The 26,560-nt window shown below is 38.4% G+C and overlaps 1 protein-coding gene across 3 annotated transcripts; it reads right to left on the reverse strand.

The window, feature by feature from the left end:
* Nucleotides 1-723: 723 nt before the first annotated feature.
* csf3r (colony stimulating factor 3 receptor (granulocyte)) lies at nt 724-24,305 on the reverse strand. Of its 3 annotated transcripts, none has more exons than XM_056762696.1 (15): nt 24,150-24,304; nt 23,313-23,384; nt 22,151-22,450; nt 17,720-17,849; nt 16,285-16,445; nt 15,153-15,310; nt 13,510-13,657; nt 10,864-10,940; nt 6,470-6,668; nt 6,199-6,387; nt 5,156-5,254; nt 4,474-4,623; nt 4,249-4,383; nt 2,341-2,519; nt 724-1,974 (listed from the first exon to the last, which is right to left on the reverse strand). In XM_056762696.1, exons 2-15 carry the CDS (start codon nt 23,377-23,379, stop codon nt 1,522-1,524), a joined length of 2,445 nt encoding a protein of 814 aa, XP_056618674.1. In that variant the 5' UTR covers nt 23,380-23,384; nt 24,150-24,304; the 3' UTR covers nt 724-1,521. The 3 variants fall into 3 exon arrangements, with proteins under 3 accessions (XP_056618674.1, XP_056618673.1, XP_056618675.1); XM_056762695.1 differs by having other exon boundaries at nt 16,285-16,457; XM_056762697.1 differs by lacking the exons at nt 10,864-10,940; nt 13,510-13,657 and having other exon boundaries at nt 16,285-16,457; nt 24,150-24,305.
* Nucleotides 24,306-26,560: the final 2,255 nt, after the last annotated feature.

The following is a 26,560-nucleotide window of genomic DNA, read 5'->3' on the forward strand; positions in this document are numbered from 1 at the left end:
GCTTACACAATTACAACTATTTATTTTGTGCTCGCATCATTTAAACGTTAATGGTCATTTCTTTTTACCTCACTGTGTGATTTTACTTTTGCTGTTTATTCATATTATTTATTTACTTTATACCTTACAGATGTCAGAGTAAACACATATTTTGGGGATTTTCGATCGATTTGGTAAATTAAAAATTGCAAAAATGTAAGTGTCGGAACAAAATATGCATTTTATCTAGAAGCGAATGCTCACCCAGACCTGCCTGAAACTCCTCTTCTCACCACACTCCGGCGAATCTACGTCAGTCCGTAACACGATTTGACTAAGACCGCCCAAATGTATACGCAAGTAAGCTGGTTGTACCTGTCATTGAAATTGAAGACGAACCTGATGTTCCAAATATTGTAAGTGGCGTTACATCTTCGTGCAGTATTCGACCATTCACTACCCACTAGTGAACTGGCCAATCATAGCACACCTCGCTTTTCAGAGCCATGAGCTTTGATAAATATCAGCGCGTTTCAGAGAGGCGGAGCAAATGGGAGATACAAACATGCACGGTTAATAGAAAATACAGCGTCTGTTAACCTTAAATCGTGTATACATATTGTATTAGATTTAAAGCAAACAATAATATTCGTTTTAGCTGCGTTAAATGACCCCTTTAAGGGTTATGTAATACATTGTGAAGTTAAAATGTTAACAGTTAATGTTAAAAGAAACAGCAACAACAAAATTTTACAGTTTATCTAGTTATTGTATTGTGTACAGATGTTATGGAAAATACTTAAAAACAGACGTACTGATGAGTGTTCAGTAATGGTTGTAGAATAAAGGAACACACATGGCATGTGTACATGATGTATCAGCGTCTGTGGTCTTTAAAAGACTAAGTAAAAAAACTAAAGTAGGTTGTATAACAAATATTGTCTCCATTCCAAGTAACAGAGTAATCAACATTTTGGTTTCTGATTTTGCATCTCTTTAATGTGTGATATTTGAAAATACTGTGCAGTAAAAAGTAAACACACTTCAAGCAAGGCCATCTTTGTAATATTTGACTGAAATTGTAGAAAATTGAATGTTACAATGCAATACACCCATACTGTAATTATTATTATTAGTACTAGTGAAGTTTACCCAATATTTTATAATTTACCTTCATATACAAATGTGCACTCCACACCACCTGTTGGTGACTTTGTGAACAACTTTTAAGTGTGACAGGTCAGATTTGCTGCCTGCCACTGCCTTAAACTGATGTCACACGTCATGTGATGGTAATAGGCATTTTGGTGGACTACCTACTGTAGGTGGACTTTCTGTGTCAAAGGCACAGAGTGCATAGAAACTGAAGATTCACAATTCAGGAAATGAGAAGCATTTGATAGTAGTTAAAGACATTTAGCGTTTTGTGTGGACGCAGCACAGTATACAGAGTTTTGTTAGTGAAAGCAACAGCATTTACACACATAAAAATCCGTATAGCCACATGAAAGCGCACCATCATAAAACAAGCACATACATTTTTTAAATGTGGTCTGTATTGCTGTTCTCTAAAGACCTGAGCATGGGAAATTCTTCCCAAAATGCTTCATTCCCAGTGGACTCCTTAGGGATCTTAGTAAAGAAGTTTGCGACGGAAACCCTTCCTGACATATTCTCATAGGGTGGGGGACTATCAGGGTCTTCCACCCCTAAAAGCGGCTGCGTGGAGTCAGAACGTAGGTAGACCGGTGGCGAGGCTGTCTGGTTTTCATATGGAGCACTAAACAAAACAGTGGCATAAGGGACAGTATTTGTGTTCTCCTGCATGGTCTGGAATAAGTTGTGGCCTTCATCATGGGTGCCACTATCATTTAACCACAGGTTCTCCTTCACATAGTCACTGTTGCAGAGCTCTTTGTCAGTGAGATCTAGAAGACTGAAATGAGACAGATACACCATCACGGGGTCCTTATCTTCCTTAAAGGGGGGCATGCCCTTAAAAAACAACAGTAGAATATGTATTCATTGAACTATTTGAACCAAAAGTAAATGTTTGACATTACTTTTACAGTCAGTGTGACCAGTAACAAATGAATCAACCAAGTAAAAATCATATTTTTATTTTAGATCGTCATATTGTTAAATATATCAACAAATACCCCCTAACCTATTCAAAATGCCTAAATAATAAAACAATAAAATAGACAATTAAAAGGCCAGTTTGAACCGGTTTTCATGTGAATTTGATGTTTATAAATACTAGAAAATTTAGAGTGGGATTAAATAAGAGAGAAAGAAAGAAATATAGAAAGCGTTCTCATTAGCAATCACCTCAGACACATTACAACAGAACAGATGTACCTGCAACGACTCTGTGGTAGTCCATCTCCTAATGCTGCTGTTGGCAGGATCAGGAATGATTGGCCACAAACACAACTTCAGGCGCTCATGCTTGTTGAGACATGCAAACGCAGCGATGAGGATAAGCAATGAAAATCCAAAGCATACAGGAATCACAAAGATCACAATTTCAACTCCACCTGCAAACACAATCCCCACATCATCATATCAACACATTCCCTCATTATAGTATCACACCACAACGGACATGGCGCTCGGATTGTGTATTTCCTTTACTAACCAAGTTTACATGTGTCGATGTGCATGTATACATGCATGTTGAGAGCACATGTCCGTCTTTACATCTACACCAAAAATCCTTACAGATATGTTGATCCGTGAAGGGCCAGATTCAAAATAACATATGCTGTCCTACTGAAAAACATACACATTTTGTATACATTTTGAAAAGAAGGTTTACCCTTCTTTGCTATACAGATAAGGGTACTTTTTATAATCAAACCTTCAGCAATGGTTCCTTATGGATTATTTATGGACTACACATACATTAGTGTACTGCCACATAATTTAAAGCTTCAATTGCATCCAATGGGGGGTCCCTCTTCGTCCATTCGCGTTTTGGATTCGCGATAAGACAGCTAGAAATAGACAGGAGAACCCAGTTGTCAAGAGAGAGAACTGTAAAAGACTTGGCAGTAACCAATCCGGAGATAAACCAGGGATAAGAGATGATAGTTACTCTTTACAATCCCAGACAAAGAATGGTTATGAGTTGTGTGCTTATATATGGTGTGGGGTGCACATTGTGATTGGTCGTAGTACCCTTACCACACAACTATTGGATGAGTCTGTGATGAGAAAACAAATGAAATTTATATATAGTAGTGTGAGGCATTAGGAGTTATTAACCACCAAAAACTAATAGATTTTACATGTTTGCATGTTTGATATTTAATGTATATTTTTAATATATATTGAAATGTATTTTTCAACTCATTCCCCACCAGCCTTTTAAAAAAAATGTTGCCAGCCTACGCCAGCGTTTTTTAACATTTTCACCCAAATTAAATGGCTCACAGTAAACTTTCTGTAAAGAATATATGGACAAACAATATGTCAAATGAAAGAACAGAGTCTCAGCTCTTAAACAGAAGAAACCATAGTCTTCTATCTTCATATGTTCGTTTTCATCACTCCATAGATGTGGGTAGGTTTCTTCAAAAATGCATCACTTTGATGAAACAGCTAATTAACGCTTTTTGTCAAAGATTCTGTCCAGATTACACTCAGAACAATCATTAAAAACCGCAAAAAATATACATTCTAGGTTCTGGGATTCTTTACTTTTTCCCAAAGGTGTGTAATAGCGCCACCTGCTGTACAACAGTACAAACACTGATTGCCATAATAACTTGTCTTTAGCGGGGGAACGTTTTTTTTAAATGACGAAATAACTCGTCAATGGCAGTAAAAGAGACAATATTCGTGTATATATAGGGTGGTTGCCTCCTTTAATGCACAGCTAGTCGTGGATTGTCCCGCTTATACCATGGTGAAGTTGAAGCTGTCATTGATGTTTACAGGGTAATATTTAATCAGACAGGAGAATAACTGTCATTTTCAACATGCCTACGATTTTTGTTAATCTTCGCAGCGCATATTAAGATGTTTCGTTTAGGTTCGCAAACTTTATGACTTTCGCCCATAAATAGTTGCATTGCTGTCTATGCGCATGAGTCAGAAAACTCCCAAACCTGCTCAAAACTATCTTAATTGGAGTTGTAAAGATGATTGAAGGTCCGAGTTGATTGTAAGTAATTCATGGCAGAACTTCGGCAAAGTTTTCCTTTAACAAATATAACAACAAAACAAGACACGTTTATTAACAATATTTTTAAAGGCATTTACCAAATTGTTCAGTTTTGAAGATAACAACTGATCCGTTCAAACTCCCACCCAATGTATGAACTGATATAAGGGCATTATATCTGGACAGAGGCTGAAGATGTCTCACCAAAATATCCGTTGTCTTTGTCCTTAAAACTTTAAACACCAGCGAAAAAAATTGTGGTTAATACAAATCTTTCATAACACACACACACATACAAACTGCAACTTTGAATCCTTAAATACTTTGTATGTTGTTTCTTTCATCCCAGACGTAAATAGTATATCCTCGAATGATGCCATTTCTCTGCTCCAGAGGAATTTCGTCCCACAAAAGGTGGACATGTGTAGAATGATGATTTTCTCCAAACATCAACTCTGGTGCCACAGTGGGTGCTGAAACATGCAAATGTGTTATTAGTATGTTAAAGCAATATCTTGCCACAGGAGAAAAGTATTGTATCGTTCTCTGTCACTTTGGTGCGTTCAGATTATTTTCATAGATGAATATATTGGAAATTTAAATATCAAAACAATCTCCACATCATCTAGTCACTTGTGCCCATGAGAGGCTTTTTTAAAATATATATATGCAATTGATGTTAGGGTTAGGGTTAGGGTTAGGGGTTGTAGCAAAAGGGTTGTAGCTCAGTGGTAAGAGCATTGCGTTAACAACACAAGGATGTGGGTTCGATCCCAGGGGATTGCAAATACCTTTGTATAAATGTTTAGGAAAATACAATGTAAGTTGCTTTGGATAAAAGAGTCTGACGAATGCATAAATGTAAGTGTTTCTACGAGTCATTGTGAGAAATCCACTTACTATTTTACAAATTTGAGGGATTATTCTAACAATGCACCAAAGCGACTGAGAAAAACTGTAAGGTATACTCAATGTTTTTAAAGGATAAACCATTTTACCACACACCTTTCTCCTTGCTATATGCAATCACAGTAAGACACCGTCCAATTCCATCCACATACTTGGGATAAATAGAGATCTCATATGGCTTGTAAGGCTCAAGACCTGAAATTTGAAATAAAAAAATCATCCTTAAATGTAGTGGACTAAAAATATTCTTCTTCTTTGGTCATTGCAACACAATAAAATATAACTTTAACCAGTCATTTAAACTTTTACCTCTGGAATCATTGTATGCATTACGGTAGTCAAGTTATAGACAAATTCAGCAGCTCTTATACAAGAAGTTCATATATGGTGAACAATTATTTTCATGAAAACAACGCACAGAACAATGAGTCTATGTAAACAGGCTTAAAATGAGCTTCAGTGATATCAGCACCTGCCGGATGACAGTCCAAGTGAGCTACATTAACAGTTACTGACAGATCGGTCCACTGATCATTCACATCTGAAAAGTCTGTTAAGTTTCCTTCGCCTGAAATCGACAATGCCATTTTAGGCAATTGTTTTGGCAGCCGAAATTTCGGTTCATCACTACTGGAACTTACGACACGGCTGCGTCATTTGCAAGCAAAAAGCCTCAGATTCATGAGCAGCTGAGGGATAACGGAAACTTGACATCAACTTTAATAACGCTCATAATATGGATATTTCTCTTAAACAAACTCATTGATTCGCTTCAGAAGACCTTTGTTTAGACCATGGAGCCGTGAAGAGCAGTTCTTTGATTGATGGATGTATTTTTTGGATACATCCATCAATTCTCTCCCATTCCACCACTTGGAAGTAAAATGATTGGAGGTATTATAACTCATTATATAACTCATGCATTATCTTTCAAGAAGAAAGTCAAATTCAGTCAGGATGCCTTGAGTGAGGGTGAGTTATACATGGGGAAATTTTGTTTCTTGGCTGAAGTATCCCTTTCATTTTTAAACACCCAACTCAAAGACCTGCTCATGCGGTTTAAACGATGAGAGACCTTTGGACCTTCAGAATATAGGCCTTCTTCATATTTTTGTTTATTTTAGTTCGTTTTATGATACCTGTCACTACAGTACTGGACTGATTTTTGTTGAGCAGTGTAAAGAAGAGTTGGTCTGCATGTGTCTTGCTGAGAGATCTCCACTCCAGCACGTATCCCACGACACGAGAGGACACCAAGCTTTTCCACACTATCAGAACTGAGCTCTCAGACTGGGGATGCACACTTATGTTAGACACAGGTTCCAGTCCTACAGAAAGACAAAATCAAGCTTGATGTGGGGTCAATACAAAGACTAGTCGAGTGAACTTTAGCATGAGAATTCTAGATACCTTTCTTCCCAAATACTTTGATTTCAGTAGGTGTGGAGCTGCCGTCGGTGTTAGAGGCTGTCAGGTAGATCCGTCGAGTCCACTTCCTGAGATTGAATGAGCAGTGGTTTTCTCTTGTATCACATAAAATCTGTTTTGGTTCCTTGGATTCAACAGTGTATGACTTAATCCGGCCATTGGCACGAAAGTGTTGTGAGGGCTGAAATGAGATGATGAGTTAAAGCCAATCCTCCAGGTGAAATAAAAGTAATGTTCTTGTAACTCAGCTGGTAAAGTAGTGTGTTCAGGCATATATATTCAGCATAAAGATCAGGCATATGAATCGCAGAGAAAAGATATACTAATCAAATGTGTATCTCTGACTGCTTGGATAAAAGTGTCTGTCACACATCTACTATGGCCTCATTTATACTGCATGCATCAAGTGACCCAAGTCCCATTTTTACATCCAATGTGGGACGGATCGGATATGACCCATGACCGTGTAAGCAGCAAAAAAGCACATGGTTTCCAATATTTTCGGATCGGTTTCAGGCCTCAATCATATGTGGAAATAAATCTGCTATGAATTGGATACGTGCAGTTGCGTCTGCCATTTAAGCAGACTGATTGGATATTCACCCGTCAATGTGAGCTTTACATCATTAACACCATTCACACAGAGCGATGATCCCCTTAAGTTTCTATAATACTGCCAGGAAACAAGAGTTAAGCAATTTTTTTCAACTATTTGAAAACTATAAAACTATTAGAATTTAGATAAATCACGCATGAATGCATGTAGGCTACCTTTTAATCATATCTGAAACTCTGCTTAAATGCAGTTTTAGGTTTGAGATTAATAGATATTAAAATGAATCACTATATCAAAATTACCAAAAATAATAATAATAATAATAAATTATAATTTACTTGATCTAATAATAAACTTGATCGCTCAGCAACTGTTCCACGCAGCGGAGAAGCTCAAGTTTCTCTGCAGACACCAGATTGACTTTAAACAGGCTTCACTTGACCGAACATTTACAGAATTTTTTCATATCCCTCCCAATCAACCAAGTACTGGAGGAGTCTTCCCTGGCGTTTAGAGTACAGAAGGCAGTGAACCTGGTACGCCTCCTCGGCGTCCACCAGGATGGGTGGAAGGCCATGAACACCCGTCTGCTCCCCCTGCTCCGTTCTGAGACCACAAGCAGGTTTGAGCAATGAAACATGAAATGAAGGTGAAATACGATAATTAGCGGGCAAGGCAATATGAAATGAAACTGGTGCAATGTGTTTAATGATTTGGAAGGGACCCACATATCTGGGACTAACCTTCTTGCATGGCAGTGCATGGCCAAACATTCGTATGCCGCAAATCTAATCATAGGTATGATCGTACCTTGATAAATGCAGCAGCTGTAATCAATCGTAAGTTACATATCACTGCCCTATAAATTCAGAGTGCAAACTCGTCGCCCAAGATTTTGGACATTGATCAACGTAATTTGGCCAAATTATATTCCATTCCATTCCATTTTCTACCGCTTATCCGAACTACCTCGGGTCACGGGGAGCCTGCGCCTATCTCAGGAGTCATCGGGCATCAAGGCAGGATACACCCTGGATGGAGTGCCAACCCATCGCAGGGCACACACACTCATTCACTCACGCACTCACACCCTACGGACAATTTTTCCAGAGATGCCAATCAACCTACCATGCATGTCTTTGGACCATGGGAGGAAACCGAAGTACCCAGAGGAAACCCCAGAGGCACGGGAGAACATGCAAACTCCACACACACACACAAGTCGGAAGCGGGAATCGAACCCCCAACCCTGGAGGTGTGAGGCGAACGTGCTAACCACTAAGCCACTGTTTTACTGAGATATGTAAACTTTAAAACTTAAGAAGCGAAATCATGAGTAAAATCTGTTTGTACAGAGATCACTGCTCTGGGCAACAGTAAACCGAACTCTAGCTGAGGTTTGTATTTGTTATCAGATATTTACTGGAAAAATGACAGCAAATAATTAATTATTGTTTCACTATTATTTGTACACTGAAAGTATTGTCATCGCTTTAAATTACTTTGGTTGTATAATGCATTGACTTCAGTCTTAAAGAACTTTGTTTGAGTTACAGTAATGTGTTAATGTTAAAACGGATGTAGGTGTAAATTAAGCCACACTGATAATTTTTGCGGCGCAATTAAATGTATATTAAATGTGTAAATTGTTTTTTATATAAAAAAATCATTAAGTTGAAGAGAAAATTGTCTACGGCAGAGAAGTCAGATGCATGTTTCTAAACAGGATCTAATGCTGCATAATTTGCATTTCAGGCTAATTGGCGAAGTTTTCTGTAATGAAGCCCTCGTAGACTTAGGGTCCATTTGCAGCTTTATAATAGGCAAAGTCGTACAGGCATGGTTAAACACCCGCAAACACAATATCACAGTCCAGACAACGGATAATCCCAATACGGACGTGGGTCAGGGCAGTCAGCAAACAATTGTATATTCCAATAAACAGGTAGAATAGTCCAGGGCAGGCAGCAAAGATTCACAGAAACAATTAATAGTTCAAGGATCATACACGGGAAGGCAAAAAAGGAATAAATTCTCAGAAAAGCTAACCATGGCCCAACAAGAACACGCGAGTAGTGAGTGTCAATGTGAGCTCTTAATAGCTCCTAATAGAGTTCAGGTGCACGGGTGATCAGTGCCAGGTGTGTGGGAATTGGAGTCCGAAAGAGAATTTGATTTTCGGAGAAGGTTCCCTCTGATTGCGAATGAAGTGATCTGCAGGAATATACCAAAATAATAAAAAAAAAATCAATTTTTACCGTAAGACTATGTGTTTCGTTAAAATTTGTATTGAACATTTGATTATTTTCATTATTGCGTTCTTAACATTAGTGTTTTGTATTTACCAATAAATATATAAATAGAAGGTATTGAAGTAAAATAAATAACAATATATGCTACATAATAATAACCTACAAATAAAGCTTATTTAGCTCTATATCGCACTAAATATAGAAGGAAAGCAGCAATTAAAGCAAACCGCGCTAGTAAGTCACAGCAAGGAAAATGCAGTAACTTTGACAGCCCTACCTCTACGATTAAAAAATATGCACATGACATCACATTGCAGTACATTACTCATCACATGTCTTTATATGGGAAGGCAAACTGCAGGGGGAACAAATCCACGGACACATTATGCTTGTATTTTCCGAGACCTCTGTACAAAAAGGCCATTAAATAAGAAGTATAAATGCAGATATCGGATACGTGTCACCTTTAAAAGATATAAGCAGGTCGTCAAAAATTGAATAAAGTCTCAAAAACAGAATTGAGCATCAAGAACTGAAGTGTAAATGCGGCCTAAATGTAACTTCAGTTAAGTTGCATGTGAAAAGTGTTGTAGATGACTGAATATAATCATACTCTGTTACTGTATATTGGCTGTAGAAAGGCTGTTTTATACTGTTTTCCATTTCTAAAGGCACTGATCTGTACTGAGTCCACATTTTCAAAACTCACACAGTCAGTAATAGCATCATAACTAAGATTTTCTATACTTCAAAATAACAACTGCATAAATGCACGTAAAGTAAACCTTCATGAAAATCATTATTCTGCTTTGAACGTGTTTTTCCTATTTTGAAAGCAGTGTTATTGGAAAATTATTCACCGTTTGGCCTACATCCACTTCAATTTTGCTGACTGTATAATCAAAATGTGATTGGATTGTGAGCAAAACTCAGCAAACAGCTATGATTACTAATACTTACAGCTGTAAAATTGGACATACATCCCATTTTTTATCGTGATAAAGCTTAACAGTCCAGGATCTTTACCTTTACATTTTGCTCTTGATAAAGTGTCATATGTATGCACTTTATACAGACAGTTTTGCAATATAGCTTTTTTCTGTGACTGGATTTTGCAGCATACACATAATTCAGTCCTAAAGTTTGAAAATGTCTTGGGCAGTTTCTTGGACAGGGAGGATTAGACTTGTCCTAGAATAACATATAATGTAAGAGCTGAAAACAACTTGCACTGACACTGTAAAAACATTGCTTGTGTGCATTTTGAGTTAAGGTGTGTTTGTTTAGACTACTTATATCTCCAAATAAAAGGTAAGGCCTAGTCCTGACTTCAAATAATCCTGATCCGGGAAACCACCCCTTTCACAGGTGTATCGTGCATTAATGACTGACTTCGTAACTGTAAAGCAGCATTTTAAATCATACATATTAAACGTCTAAAACATGTTGTAATTATTTCCACATTAGGATAATTTTGTTAAATACACTATGTACACACAACCCATAGAGATATATACTGTAAAACTAGCACATTCCATCAATGTCAGTGTTGTGAGAGGTGCTCTTACTTTCCAATAGAGCTGTGCAATATCATCACCATCATCATCAGGTACTTTGAGCCATGCATCCAGATAGCCAGATGGAGCTGAAAAAGAAAAGATGAACAATACTGCCTTTAGTCCTGGACTGTCCATTTCTAGGGCACAAATCCTAATTCCAAGAGCATTTAAGCCATGTGTGTTAGAACAAAGGAAACGTGTCAAGAAAGAATGGGTCTTGAACTTGAGAATCTATCATGGAGATGGTGGTCTAGTGGGTTAAACCACTGAACTGGTAAATCAAAGGTTGCTGGTTCGATCCCAGCAGCCACCACCAGTGTGTCCTTGAGCAAGACACTTTACTCCATGTTGCTCCAGGGGGATTGTCCCTGTAATAAGTGCACTGTAAGTTGCTTTGGATAAAAGCATCTGCCAAATGACTAAATGTAAATGTAAATCTCTAGTTGTACTTTTAAAGGCCAATGAACTTGGCGAATGGCATGGCATGCCAGTTTCCATACCGGTATAAAAAGAAGATGGCGTGCCCATTCCTTCACCTTTTGGGCTGAGGACCTTAAAAAGGCATTCTCGCTGCAGCGGAGAACAAAGCGTTGTGGCATGGAGGACACTGACTGGCCTGAGCGAGTCACAAGTGAGTATTACCATGAATCGTAACCCTCCAGCGGTGTAGTAAGGTATCAGTTCGAGTGAGTGGACGAAGAGAGGCTCTTACTAACGGCCGTACATGCGGTGGCCCTCCTACTCTTAGAGACGAGATAGCCGCCCGGCACCGTAAGGAACACTGGGAAGTGCTATCTCCACACCCGAGGAGGGACGCTACCTAGTCCACATCTGCCGTATGGAGATAATACGTTGAATACCTACATGGTCTCACCAATGGGGAGATCACATTGGAGTAGTCGTGCAGGCTCTAACCAGGGGTTCACAGAAGCGGTGGGGTCCACAGAGGGGAGGTCAGAGGTTCACCTGCAGGGGAACCAAGAGTGAGGAAACGTCAAACGTGATGATGGAAGGAGGGAGTCACTTTGTGTGGAGCACTAGCTCATGTAAAGCGGTTCACCTTATGAGGGAAACTCTACCTATACTGGGCTTGAAATACGTGCTGCTCCGCACGGCTCGTAAACCAGAGAGGTGCTTAGTGATGGATGGGATGCTTGTTTGCTGGAATAGTAACTTACCTGAAGAAGGGGAGAACACCAGCAGACACCAGCTCTACACGAAGGTTGTGGAACTACAAGTCTTGTGCGGAGCATCTGCAGATGTCTGCTAGAGAGGCGCCCTGAACCAGTGCCCACAAGGAGGCTACACCCCGGGTGCAGTTAACTACCCTTCTACTGTCCTCAAAAACAGATAAGTAGAGACGCAGGGCACGTACAGGACACAACTTGACAGGGTTGGGTCTTCCTTCCCGGGGGGGGGGGCTTTCTCAGGTCCATGAGAACCACATTGAAGTCCCAAGAAGTATAGAGGGCCCCTCAGGAATCTGATGACCAGGTCGTGGTGTCTCAGTCAGGGAGTACTAAAACGCTCAATGGGAGGTATCCAGGGAGGGGAACTGCTCCCAAATGAACTGGACAGCGCGGGGATGGAGTCGCCACTCTCCCCAGAGCGTGACCTGCCAAGAGAGCGCATTGGCTGTCTGGTTGAAGTTGCCAGGGATATGAGTGGCCCGCAAGGATTCCACCAGCAGCTGACTCCGGAGGATGAGGTATCGGACAAGTTTTGACATCTGCCGTGAACGAATGCCACCCTGGTGGTTGATGTTAGCCACTGCAGCCATACTGCTAAGCGGATGCTTGACCTGAATGAGGGGAAGGAACCTCTTCAGAGCAAGCCAAGTGGCCAGTAACTCCAGGCAGTTGATATGCCACGGCAAGCGGGGGCCCATCTAACAACCTGGCACTGCATGCCCATTGCACACAGCACCCCAGCCGAGCAGGGAAGAACAATGCGCCTCGAGTACAATGTGCCTCGAGACCTGCCCGATTGGGACTCCAGCCCTGAGAAAGGACACATCTGTCCAAGGGGCTAAGATGCAAAACAGTGAGGCGTGAAGATACGTCTTGTACCGGTGTGCCATGCTTTTCAGGGAACGCAACTGAAGCCAATGCCAAAGCGGTCTCATATGCATCGACCAACACGGCACGACTACTGTTGAGGATGCCATATTATCCAGGAACCTCTGAAAAAGTTTCAGTGGGGACGCTGATTGCTGCCTGGAGAGTGTCAGGCAGTGCAGCATTGACTGGGCATGCTCGTTAGTAAGGTGCACCAAAATGGTGACATAGTCTAGTTTCATTCCGAGATGAGAGATGCTCTGCAACGGAGCTTGTTCTTGTCCCAGTTCCCTGTGCGTACACAACAGATCTCACGAGAGCGCCAAGATGAGCCAGTCGCCGGGATAATGTAGAATACGCACGGCTTGCTCCCTCAGGGTAGCGAGAGCAGCCTCCGCGAGCTTGGTAAAGACACAGGAAGACAGGGTCACACTGAAGGGCAGGATTTTGTACTGGTATGCTCGACTTTCGCGGGCAAACCAAAGGAACAGTCTGATTAAAATGCTGAGATGATAATGTTAAGAGAATAATGTTTGGTGTTTTAGTAGTTCAGAAAAACTGTTAAAGGTTCAGAAAACATAATTAGTCAGTTACATACCTGTTGTAATTGTGGTGTCTTCTTTTGGATTACTCCATTCACTCCATTCACTGAAATACCGAACTCTCATCTTGATGCTATAGTTGGTCCAGTGGAGGAGTTTACACACCTTAATTTCGCTATTTGATCGTGATGAAATCGGGAAAACCTAAAATTAAATTTATATTTGAAGAAGAAAATACAACTTGTGATAACTTTCTAATAAGTGTATACAATTATTTTATTTCAGAAAGGGTGACCAGATTTATTACAGTGAAATACGGGAGGAACACAGGCCAAACAGACTCCCACTGCACACATAAAACTATCTACATGTTAGCATTGTAAGAAATTAATGCAGATCTGTGAGAACAAGATCATTCACTGGTGCTGCCATGTTTGCTAGTGTGCACTTCTCTTTCTTTTAAAATGCAAAGCAGTCCAGTCCATAATGGACTTCATTGTTGTTACACTCAGTCGAGATTTTACCCTAACCATCCAATTAAACATTCATTGACGATAACACTCGCTCCAAGGGTGCAGATGTAGTGTACCAGGCAGGCGGGCATAAAACAAACTCCCTTTTACACCCTATAGTCTATTAGATTGAAGAAGATTGTACGGATCCAAAGGGGGACTTGTCCAAATCACACTGAACTTTTTCCTTTGACAAAGAGGCAAGAATGTTGCATATTAATACTTCTGATTTGTTATGAGCTGAAGAATGTTTAGGATATTTATTAATTGTGCAGTGTGTACAGAATGTCCATCACTTGAATGCATTTCATAAGTATATGTGTATTTTCATAATGTACTAAACACGAATGGATAAATGTGAAGATGTGTTGCTTTCTCATGCTGTAGTTACATCCCACTTTTCCCACTAGTCCCACCTCAAACAGCACGTGTTTTGCCGGAAATAATGGTACAGCTGTATCTCTCTCTTAAAAATGTGATCAAACTAAATACTCTTCGAAGATACGAGATATCCAATACTACTGTATAGAAACTCAACATTAATATGCGTTTGGCAGAAACTGCTTGTGATACGTGATCTTAAGATAAACTTGAATTATAAATCCTTTGAATGTGCTGTTGGGGTTTTGGCCTAAAGTATTTTTGAAAGTCATGGCTACTGTTAAAAACACATTAGACACCAGTTACGTACCATAAAGGTAAAAGTATCACTTTTTCTTGTCAACCCATGTGGATTTGTCCTTAAAGTATGCACTCTTGCTTTAATTTAGCGTCAGCAGCGGAAATGATTGCTGCACTGCAGCTTACGATTCGCTTCTACTCCACGAGCACGCGACATTACGCGAGCGGTATGAATGCTCTAATCTGTTAACATTGCGGCAAAAAATATACGTGCTGCTTTCCACACACACTTCTTTGACATCTCCGTCCGTGCTCTCTACACTTCACTGATGTTGGCCGTCGCTCTAACTAACTGGTACTTGACTCATAGGATGACAATTTTGTTCTCTAAAATATATTAATGTATGAGGTGATTGGATACTTTTTATTAGGATATTCTTGCATGAAAGATGACTCACTCTATCACTCAGCAGAAAACAAAACATGATTTGTTATAATATGTCGGAACACATGATCACCCTTTTTATAGATATTAAATATTATAGTGGATATAAGCATTAACTCACCAACTCTGTGGCTAACTTGTTGTCCACTTCTTTCAGGCTAAGCTCCACATCAAAGGTCAATTTCACCCAACTTTGAGACGCCGGAAGACTCCATATATACTTGACACATCCTAACTCATATGGTTCAATCCTCTGAAAGTCAGGAGGGCCGTACTTTGCTGAGAGACAATCAATTAAAAGTCAATCCGTGTTGAGCACACTCAGTCTCCACAATACCATGTTTGCGAACAAGGAATATTCCTCAAAAAAGATACTGTGGTCCACTACAATTCATGATTTCAAATATGAATGAATTTATTTGAGTTAATTGCGTTCACAGAACAATCTAACAGATTTTTCGTCCATCTTTAATAACCATGAAATTTAGGTCAATGTTTGATTACTCTGCTTAAACTATAATTGCATTTGTTCATTCAGAATCCTATGTCACTCAGTCTCACTCCTTTTATTTATATATTGACAGCATTCAGAAATGAATGAATATGTCTCCGGACACCTTTATGGACAGATTTACTAAATAGTGCAATATCGTGCGATAGCGCAGTTAAAAAAAAGCGCCAATGGGAGTGGACATTTATGTGGGTGATTTACTAACAAGGCGCAGATTAAAAAATACAGGCTCAATATCTTATTCCCATAGTGACCAATGCATATTCATACTGCACTCATATCCTATGAGCTAATGAAAGAAAACGTATGAAGGCACTAAAAAGTAGTCTAATGAAAATAAGTTGATTATCAACCATAGACCTTACAAGCAGGTCCTAAACACACAAGCTAAGTGTGCACGCTGTCAGCAGATTATTTTAAAAGGGCTGGTTCATCAGTGTTTCATGCATTCTGACTTCTTAAAGTCTGTTCAACATGCTAGCTGTATCTTTTATAAATGTGATCAACCTAAATACTTCAATATTCAAAGATATGAATTATGCAGTATTACTTTTTTGGTACTGAAGATTAAGATGAGATTGACACCCCCTTTACATATTAATTAAAGATATAGGAAAACATCTTTTATACTGAAAATGAAACATTAAAAGAATAATAATTGTTACATTCTTTAATTTCTTTAATATAGTTACTAAAAGTAAACTCAATGTTGTTAATATTAGAATAACACAATATTCTGTACCTGATTCCATTGGCACCAACAGCAGACGTGCAGAGCTGATCCTCCAGAAGACATTCGATACCTCCACATAAATCTCCATCTTAGATGTAAGACCAAATTCCAATCGTGGAATATGGAAAAAATGCACCCCAGTAGGCAGAACATACCTTTTTGAAGTGGTCCTGTTAGGAGAACTAGAGTTCACAAAAAATGTCACCAATCAAACCACAAACGTCATATTCAACAGTCCCAATTCATACAGGATCCCTGCACGGGCCTCAAATTTACGCTCTTGCCCAAAGCGCTCAGACTCTAGGCCAGCCCTTGTCCAACAGCTTATTTGTTTTCTCAATTAAGTAGATTTCGTTAGTAGTAAAGAAGTATAATATTTTGGTCCCCTCTGTCTTTTTGTGATGAGTTTCAATGGCGAATAACTCAAATACATGAGTTTCACGGAAGAAATAACATTACCAGTAATCTTAAATTTGCTAACATAAAGCAGCGCCCTGCAAATGCTTCCATAAATAAATCGTTAAGTTTAAGCCCTCCTGTGAAAAGCTTGTAAGTAAATATAAGCCTGAAGTAAATATAGAGAAGGTGCAAATTAAAAGAAAATTACAAAATATTACAAAACCAAAGATTGTATATTAAATGTTATTATAAATACCTGTAAATGGCTTGTTTGTGTTTTATTAACACAGTCCCCAATGCAGTCAGTTACAGTTAATTATTCAGAGAACTTTCAGAGATCTTTGTTTTTCTTTTTTAAACTTGTTTATCATCAAACACAATAATAAAACATTTTTTATGTGTACTTTAAGATTTTGTTCAACATGTGATTGTAGTGCCTGCCAATCAACATTTGAGCGCCCCCTTCAGGCTGAAGTACGCAAAGACACTTGACCTCTGCCAAAAGTGTATTATATTAAGTCATTTGAATGTTAAACGTAGGCCTCAAGCAGTTAACTTTATATATCCTACGATATGATCCCCAATCTGCCACACCTACAGCCAGGAGCCTCTACCCTAAACGGGAGACTCACAGCCACAGGACTGTTGACAGACCTGCTTCAAGCCGGAATGAATACAATGCGGTCAGTTTTTAAAGACGCAACACATTTGTCCTGATTCCAACAGAAAACAAGGTGTATGGTTTTAAAGTGTTTGGTGTTTAAAGTCAGGACACTATTTGACACTTTCTAAATTTGTCGACTGGCTCACACACCCATTTGCTTTCTGGTGGAGGACACTAGCAGCTCATTTAAATTTAAATAGACGCGTGTTTTTCCTTCCATACAAAAATGGACATTCAGGGCATTTTATAATAAAAGATATGTGGTATATTTTCAGGGGAAACTTCCCAGGCACATTCTGTGAACCTCAAGGTTTATACTTGTGTAAAAGTAGATAAAAATGACACCTTTAAAGTGTCTGTAATGATGACAGAAGCAGAGACCTGATAGAGGTGTGAAGCGTGTAGATTGTAGAATTGTCTGCCGTTTCTTGACCGGGATCCCATTTACATAGCATTCCTCCCGGAGAAAAAGTCATGACACAGCTTAGATTCTTTGGAATGGGTGGTGGATCTTTAAAGATAAAATAAAAATAACAGCAGTTGAAATGTATCCAACAATTCTATCATAAAATATGAATATAGGGCAGACATTAAACATTTTTTATCTTATTACGTTAATGCATTTGGGAGATGCTTTTATCCAAAGCGACTTACAATGCATTGTATTATACCTCTCTGACTATATGCAATCCCCTGGTATGGAACCCATGACCTTGGCATTGCTAGTGGGTTAGGATTAATTCAATTGTGTAATGTATCAATAATTTAGCCAACAGACAGCAAGAACCAAGGCATGCTTATTTTCCACAAGTTGGTTTGACCACCGGTCTAAATCAACACCCTACTCCCCGGTTTGATGCCTGTCTCTTTAAATGATAATGAGCTACTGCTCACCTCACCCCTCTGTTCTGACTGGGTTTCGGCCGTCATAAACGTGAGCTAAGTAGGGAGAGCGTTTGAACGCTACTTTCACACTGGCTGCGTTTGCACTGGTGGGCACAGTGATAACTGAATGATACATGAGTGAACATTTTATCCGATCTCTCTTTTAAGGCCTAGCTTCAACTCCAAACACCAATGTATCAGACATACTTCATCCTTTGTTGCCTTGTGGCTCATACTGTATATTCACTCATCTATGACAAACAACAATTGTGGTTTCTAGACTTTGGATCACTGGAGGATTTTGGATCTATGATTAACATGCTGAAGTAACAACTTTTTATTACTAAACTCAGACAAAACATAAGTGTTAATTAATGGACCAGAAACCGCCATACGTAACAACAAAGATTACTGCTTAACAATTGATGGATGTTCCATAAAACCCTTGTCGTCTGCAAATAATATTGCTGTTATATTCTATAGTAATCTGATATTTGAAAGCCTAGTCTCCGACACCTGTAAAAACAATGTTTTTTCATCTAAAGAACATATCTAAACTACGTCATATGCCATCACTGTCAGATGCACAGAAATTAATTCATGCAATTATGACCAGATAGGTGGCTGCCCTGTAGGCCTATTACAAAAACCTCAACTGGTCCAAAATATGGCAGCTTGTGTTCTTACACGTACAAAAATGTATGAACATATAAGCCTGGTTCTGTCAACCATGCACTGGTTACCTATTACAGTTTTTCTCGATTTCTTAAACACATTTCTTGAAATTATGCCTCGTATTCTCAAAACAGTGAGCTCAAATCCATAATGTCTCACACAGTTCCCCAAACATCCTATTTTCAGGTCAAAATGACTATACAGAATACACATCATAAAAGAGTGCATATAGAGCAAAATGCAAGAATGAGCTTTAGGAAAAAATAAAACATCACACTACTGTGAAGTAGATGAAGATGATCATACAAGAAAAGAAAAGTTAGAAAACCAAAGAACAATATGAACTGGTCATGCAACACAATACACTACACATCTGAACAAATAATATTTACATTCAGGCATTTAGCAGATGCTTTAATCCAAAGTGATTTACAGAGAAGATAAAGGAAACAACACATTGAAGCCATTTGTCAATAGGAGATAATGTAAAGAAATATGGCATCCTCTGCAACCTTGGCCTAATTTTGTAAAAGTATTCTATATTTTCTGCAAAAGTACTGAACAGGTAAAAAAGGCAACAAATGCACTGTTGTAAACTTGACAGTAACAAATGTGAGGCCGTACACGTGCTACAGTTTACTGGATACAGAACAGTGAAATTTCTCTCATATAAAGTGTGTACTGTAATTAAAATGTATGTTTATGTAGTGTGAAGCCCAGTAGATGATTCTAGGATGCACAATAACCTGAGTTCCTATTGATATTATCCTGAGATTCTGATTGGTGTGTCATCAGTTTTGCCACTGAATGTTTACTGATAGATAAATGTGTGCTATTTGAGTTTACGTCTTGACACTTCAGGTCATTACATTGTGTGTTTGTGTTTTCTGAATGAGAACATGCTTCAACCTTTGCAGATTGAGACTGTTAGTGTGTTCGGTTTGAACAAGTAGGTGTATTGTTCTCAGAATGTGTTTATAGTTGTCAGAAAATGGAGAATTGTTTCATGAATTGTGTGTTAGCAATAGAAAAAAACTGCAAGCAACATACTGTATTAACTTTAGCCCTACATGGTTTAGCTCCTCAGTACCTGACTGAACTCCTCTTGTATTACAATCATTCACGTGCATTACGCTCTAAGGGGTCCTGTCAGTTGGTAATACCTAGAGTTTAAAAATCAAGTGCAGGTGGTAGATCCTTTTCCTATCCAGCGCCTACACTTTGGAATAGTCTTGCCTGCACTGTCCGGGAGGCAGACAAACTACACTTCCATAATATAAATCCTCTGAGGGTGTAGGCTGCATAAGATAGATCAACCGGAACCAGAAAGACTTCCTATGACAGAGGTTACCACAGCAAGCAGGATGCAGTTCATGTCCAGACCTGATGGCAGACCGTAGTATGGGAAGCAGCGACCTGACAAGAGCTGAGATGATAGAGTTGGATAAAGAAGGACGCGACGACTTGACACGACTTCACTACAAAATTTGAACTGCTATTTGATTATTAATGACATTCTTAAATCTATAATTTATTTTTTTATTTATTCATTATTAGATATAGGAATTTATAGTCTGTTTAATATTTGACCTGTGTTTCTCACTCCTTTATCTTTATTGTGTGCTTCTCTGAGATAACAACTGTACGTGTTTGTGTGTGTGTGTGTGTGCGCATTCATGTGTGTGTCTATGTGTGTTAGTACCTGTGTAAATTGTGTGTGTGGAGTTGTGAGTCCGTGTATTGAATGTGTATTCAACGGGTGTGTGTTTGTCTTTCCTTTGTGTTTTCACTTTTTTTGCTTTTACTTATATAACTTTAATTGTCAATTATAGTCAATATGTTTCAAATACAGCTACTTTGTAACAATGAAAACTGTAAAAAGCGCTCTCTAAATAATGTTGACTTGAATGATCTGCTTTCTTGATCATGGCATTGTAATTGTGGAAATGTGAAATTGAGGATCATTTTAAGATCAGCTGATTATCTTACTCTCCCATATCTTGAAAATCATTTGTGATTTTTAAGGTCCTACTTTGGTTTATGGAGTGTCTAACAACAAGTTAACATACATACACGCTATAAAAACAGTTTCGTTTGTTAATAATAGGCAGTTATTATTACCTTTCTTCTTGAATCAGTCTCAAATGAATAGTTCGGCCATCCATCTGTCTAATCCTCTCTTTTCGGTCAGCCTACTCTGATCTGATTGGTCAGATGGTCTAATCTGCTGTGATTGGTCTACCGCTTACAGTGTCGCAAATGGAACGTAAGCGGAATTTACGACGAGTGACACAAATGTGACGTGGAACTGAAATTAGAAAGACAGATTGGTTTGCGTGATTCAGAGTTGACGGCTTTTTCCCAAGCCAATTATTTTGTTTTTTGTTAACTTCGGCTTTACAACTTGGCAGACTGCTTACATTCACACACAGCATCATTACCCACTGCATGAAATGTATTTTTAAGGACATTGTAATAGTTACTCTTTAACAACAAATAAATGGAAACATTGCATAAGGTATTTTGGAAGAACGCGACAATACTGCATGTGATGTCTCTTTGTGTTTTGTTAGCTGGTGACCATTTTTTTGAACCTGTACACGTTAATGAGGTGGTCTGGGAAGACCATCATGATTACGTCAGTAAAGGGGGGTGAGATTCCTGGATAAGGGATGGATTTACAACTGTTGTTTTATACTTTGTTGTAACCTGAATGCATTTTTCCTATTAAGGGGGACTGCCAACTTAAATGGCTGTAAGTGCAATGAATTTTCTAGTGTTTGTCGGATAGGATGACTGCAGCATCCTAGCGGTATGCTCTGACTCTACAATAAATACAACTTGCTCAAGGAAATCCAAGTCTCCTGGTCTTCACTGTAAAAACATTATCAACACAATACATTAAAGGATCTGTAGGTAAAGTATACTGCGTGTCAAATGGGTCACCAACAGGGGGAAGTTGTGCCCTAGTGGTTAGATAGTCGGACTTATAACCAGAAGGTCACCGGTTCGGTTCTTGGAGCAAGAAGGTAGCGACTAACGTCTGAGCAAGGCCCCTAACCCCTATTTGCTCCCTGGGCGCTGCAGTGATAGCTGCCCACTGCTCGAGGTGTGTGTTCACTACTCACTGGATGGGTCACATTTCGGTTACAAATAGGTGACAAAGAGGTTACTTTCACTTTCAATTGAAATATGTGGGCTGTATGATTATTGCTGTTAATAACATTAGTTAAAATTTAAAAAGTTTCTCACGTTTCACTTCGATGATGCTTCCACCCACTATTTGGCAGTTGGTTTCTACACAAATTCCACAAGTAATTTCAGCGCTTGTGCCCAGAATGTTTGGAATAAATGCAGCATAAGTCCCATTCCTCTCCAGGTATGTGAGATTTGTGGGGACCAAATGGTTGTTGATCTTCCATTCCACGCGAAACTCTTTGCCTTTAGTCAGTGGGCATTCGTTGTTGATAAGGCAGGACGCTGTTATGGATGACCCTACAGCCACCATAGAAGCAGAAGTGTTTACCTCGCCACAAATCAATGCTTGAGCCGCTGCGGGAAATAATAAATATAATGTTTAATCCTTCTCTTAAGTGAATTCTGATCATAGCTTAGCTAACTACACACCGTTCCACTCCCCAATTGTGATGAAATAGCATTGCGTGTTACATGTTCCCAACAACATCCTCTAAAAAAACCTATTTCAAAATATGTGGGGAGCTGTTGCATGACAACAAAGAAAAAAACGGTAACTTAACATGTAACCTTTGTGTTCAAATCTGAATTGTTTTACTTAATAAGAACGGGAAAGAGCAGGGCACGACCTAACCCTTATTTTGCTAAATGTCTGAGCTTGATAAATCAGATTTTGACACACGCAACATACACATATCTGATTCAAATGAACAATGAAAAATTTGTATAGTGTTCATTTTATTATTGTTATTATTACACTTGTTACACAATAACAACTAACCACACGGTGTGAATTTTTTTAAGTTCTAGTTAACCGTTGCTAGGAATGGTTGACATGTTTCAATATGGTGCTAAATCTTAGACAAAAAGAAAGTTATGTGGATCATTTAAGGTTAGATATGCTTACTTATACACCCAACTCGCAAATAGAAAAATATTATGATGATAAAATTTACTTTCATTGCTCCAAAATACTCTTTGTCCAATATCTACATGAATACACATCAAAACTTTACACAAATTTTTCAGAAGAATGTTATCTGAAAGTGAGAGAAAAATTTGTGAACCCTGTGTTACTAGTTAAAGTATGTGTTACAACTAACTGCATGCTAGTTTGTGTCCCTAAATAACAATACAAATAATTATGAAAAATCAAAGTATATTAAAACAAAAATTTAAGAAAATCATTGATTATCATTCGACTGTAAAGATGATTCACCTTTTAACAAGGCGGTGATATATATCCATGAGACAAATACTGATAGCCAAACTGATGCCATGCTCATTAAGGCTGAAAGAAAAAGAGAACATTTAATCTTAACTACAAAGTAGTCATTTTAAATGAGTTGATAACAATTCGCAAGACTTTAAATGAGTCAATGAAAAAAAGAGGGAGACAAAAAGATATCTATACAAAATTAATAATGGTAACACTTTACATTAAGGTACTCTTTATAAAGCATTTTATAACTTTTTATAAATTAAATGTGTTCATTTATGATTTATCAGTCATTTACAAATGCATGAATAAAAAGGGATTCTAACGCAATTACTGCCAAAAAGTGAGCCGTTTTTAACTCACATGTTATAATTGATTAATAAATGTATTTATTCATTATTATCTTGATGTTGTTTGCAAAATAGGCTGTCAGGCTGGACACTGTAGGATGTTATGTTGTTTATCTTATACCTTCTCAATATTTGTTAGGTATTTTGTTAGAATCCCCTTTTTATTGATGACGTTATAACTGCTATATAATGCATTTGTAAATTACTTATTAATCATTAATGAACACATTTATGAATGCTACATAAAATGTACTTTAATGTAAAGTGTTACCATAATAATAACAATAACCTACATTAGTCTGAAGTCTCAAAACTAATACTTTTTCTCTAAAAAGGAAATTTCAACTATATGCTTTTAACATAAAATATGTAAAATCTACACAATCATTTGTAGAAAAGATATCAAAAGAATTATTAAGAAAAGTTATTCTGAAGTATCCAATATTTTAATAAAGAATGTAACATCCAAGTTCAACACAATACATACTCAAGAGTGTTGAAAAGGCATCTGGAGAAAGAAGGATCACATTGAAACTTCTGGTTTGCAGTTGAATGATCTTGTTGCTGTCGTGAGGAAAGATCTCTGCCAGACTGTGCTGTTTGTTCCTCTGTGGTATATTGTCCTTTCCTTCTGAACCACAAGCAAACTGAAGCAGGAAATGTCACGCTCTTATGAAACCATTCTACACACGTCTTACTGTTTCTGCTGTTCAATATCGAACAATACTGTATATTGTAATCTAAATATTTTAATTCTGTTTTTTTTACAAGGTCTGAAAACCTTATACATTTTTAAATAAAGTTTTACTCAGCATCTAGTATATAAATGAAGTAATGTATCTTTACAAACAAATATACTTCAAACAAACATTTTAAACTAACTCTTATTTGTTGTGGATATTTATTCTTTGATTTTTCGAAAATTGAAATTAAAACAAAGCTACATGATTATTTCATTTAGGAATATCATTAGGTCCAGGTACAGTTTTCACTTTTTATTAAATTACAAAGAACTTTACTTTTATTAAAGCCCATTTTTATAGTTTATCTCATGGTTCTATTTATTATTTAAGTGAAGAAAGGTTTTACACAAAATAAAATTAATTAAAAATAAATTATAGTTTAGTTGGGTTAACACAATAGTTTGCTTAGGTTCAGTTAGCGTGCTGTTCTTTTCTTAATGTTTAACTGCATTGGTCAAAAAACATTTCCAAAGAAAACCCACATGTGCACTTATGTTGCAAGCAGGCAGAACAGTTTCACGGGCAGATAGGCACCCTCGCATGGGCGCATTGTAAGCGTGCAGAACAATATCTGTGAGCAGGAAAGAATCCTTGCAAGAGTGCATTTTCGCAACCAGGGTCTGTGACGAGCGTGTGCGCAATTCTCTCAATGCACTCGCAAATGTTCGACAACTCGTCGAATTGACTTTGGAAGCAGGACAATAGCAGATTTCTCCGCTCCTTTAATCACTTTAAATATGCAGTCACCTACAGTCTGTCACCTGTGTCTTACCTAGCGATTAGTGTCTTTGCCCTGCCTTAGCTATGTGTAAGTATTTGAACGATAAACATGTGATTAGAACGCTCCACTACCGTATTGCATAGTTTGACAAGTCAGACAATATTGGCCACCCTCACGGTCTGAGGCGGAGCAGCACAGTCTGAGGGGTTGTGGGGTCTTCGATCATGGGGCTCACAGATGAAGATTGTTGAGGGTTCTAAGATGGCTTTGGCCTTTTCTCAGCCCCCAGGTTTCATTGCTTCCAGCACAATGCACTGCTCTGCTAGTTTTCATGCAGAAGAAATAAAGGAGTTTCACGAAACTGCTCTTTCCCTAGGCTATGATGAGCTCTTAGAGGATGTTACCCGGGCGGTACCCAAACTTAACATTGACTGGCCTATAGAACAGCATAATAGGTGAAGTTTGTCAGCAAACTTAAGAATCAGTTTTAATAGAATCAGGTACAGCCTTAACGTCAGGGGTTGCCATTCTTTCCTGATTTGCATGCAGAGGTGTCAAATCGTAGAAAAAGGCGTTTTCATCACATATATCCTCCATGTCTTGAAGTTTCTCTACCATGTTAGGGGCCAGAGAAAATGGTTATGGCATGATGCCCAGAGTGGAAGATACTTTAGCCATGTATATTTCACCAGAAACGGCATCCCTCATAAAACCCCCGACATTCCCCCACCAAACCTTGTCAGGTTGGCAAGGTGTATGTGGCAGCAGGTCGACCTGCTGGGGGAATAGAATTGAACAGAATATAGTGTTTACCAGTGAATACAGTGTAGGCTAAACATCAGCCGGTTTCTTCTCATAATTCTTCTCGCCGCTCCGAGCCATCCACAAGCTCTTGTTTCCAATCGCAGGGAACCTTGGTTAAAGTCATAATCTGACACATTTTTTCGTTTCAGAATGTGAGTTGTGTCAAAGCCCAGAAAGCAGGGTTGATCAAGCCCGTCTCTTTCAGAGAGGTCACTTATAATCAGAGTCAGTCACCATAGTAACTTACTCTCTGAACCTATCCCAGTCAGGAGCAGCTTTTCTTGGGTAAATTCAGAGTTTATTTCTTTCCAGCTTTTGAAGCACAAGTAGTGTCTCTCACTCATTTATTCATTAATACAGTCATTTATGCCACACATTGTGATCACACAGAGACCATCTCACTAACTTATGTCATGTGCTTTTATTGAGGATCATGTGTGTGAAGAGGCTTCATTCATTCATATGGATGTTCTTTCAGGAGATTTCAGGAGAGCAGTTAAGGACCCGAGTGGAATTGTATAATTTCCCCGTGAATTTATATTAAAATTGTACCATTTTCCTTTACAGTGAAGTAAATATATAAAAATATATCATCTTACATCAATAACATCAGCCATCGTGGCCGTGTGA

The sequence above is a fragment of the Triplophysa dalaica genome, chromosome 12 (genome assembly GCF_015846415.1).
Source record: "Triplophysa dalaica isolate WHDGS20190420 chromosome 12, ASM1584641v1, whole genome shotgun sequence".
Classification (NCBI taxonomy): domain Eukaryota; kingdom Metazoa; phylum Chordata; class Actinopteri; order Cypriniformes; family Nemacheilidae; genus Triplophysa; species Triplophysa dalaica.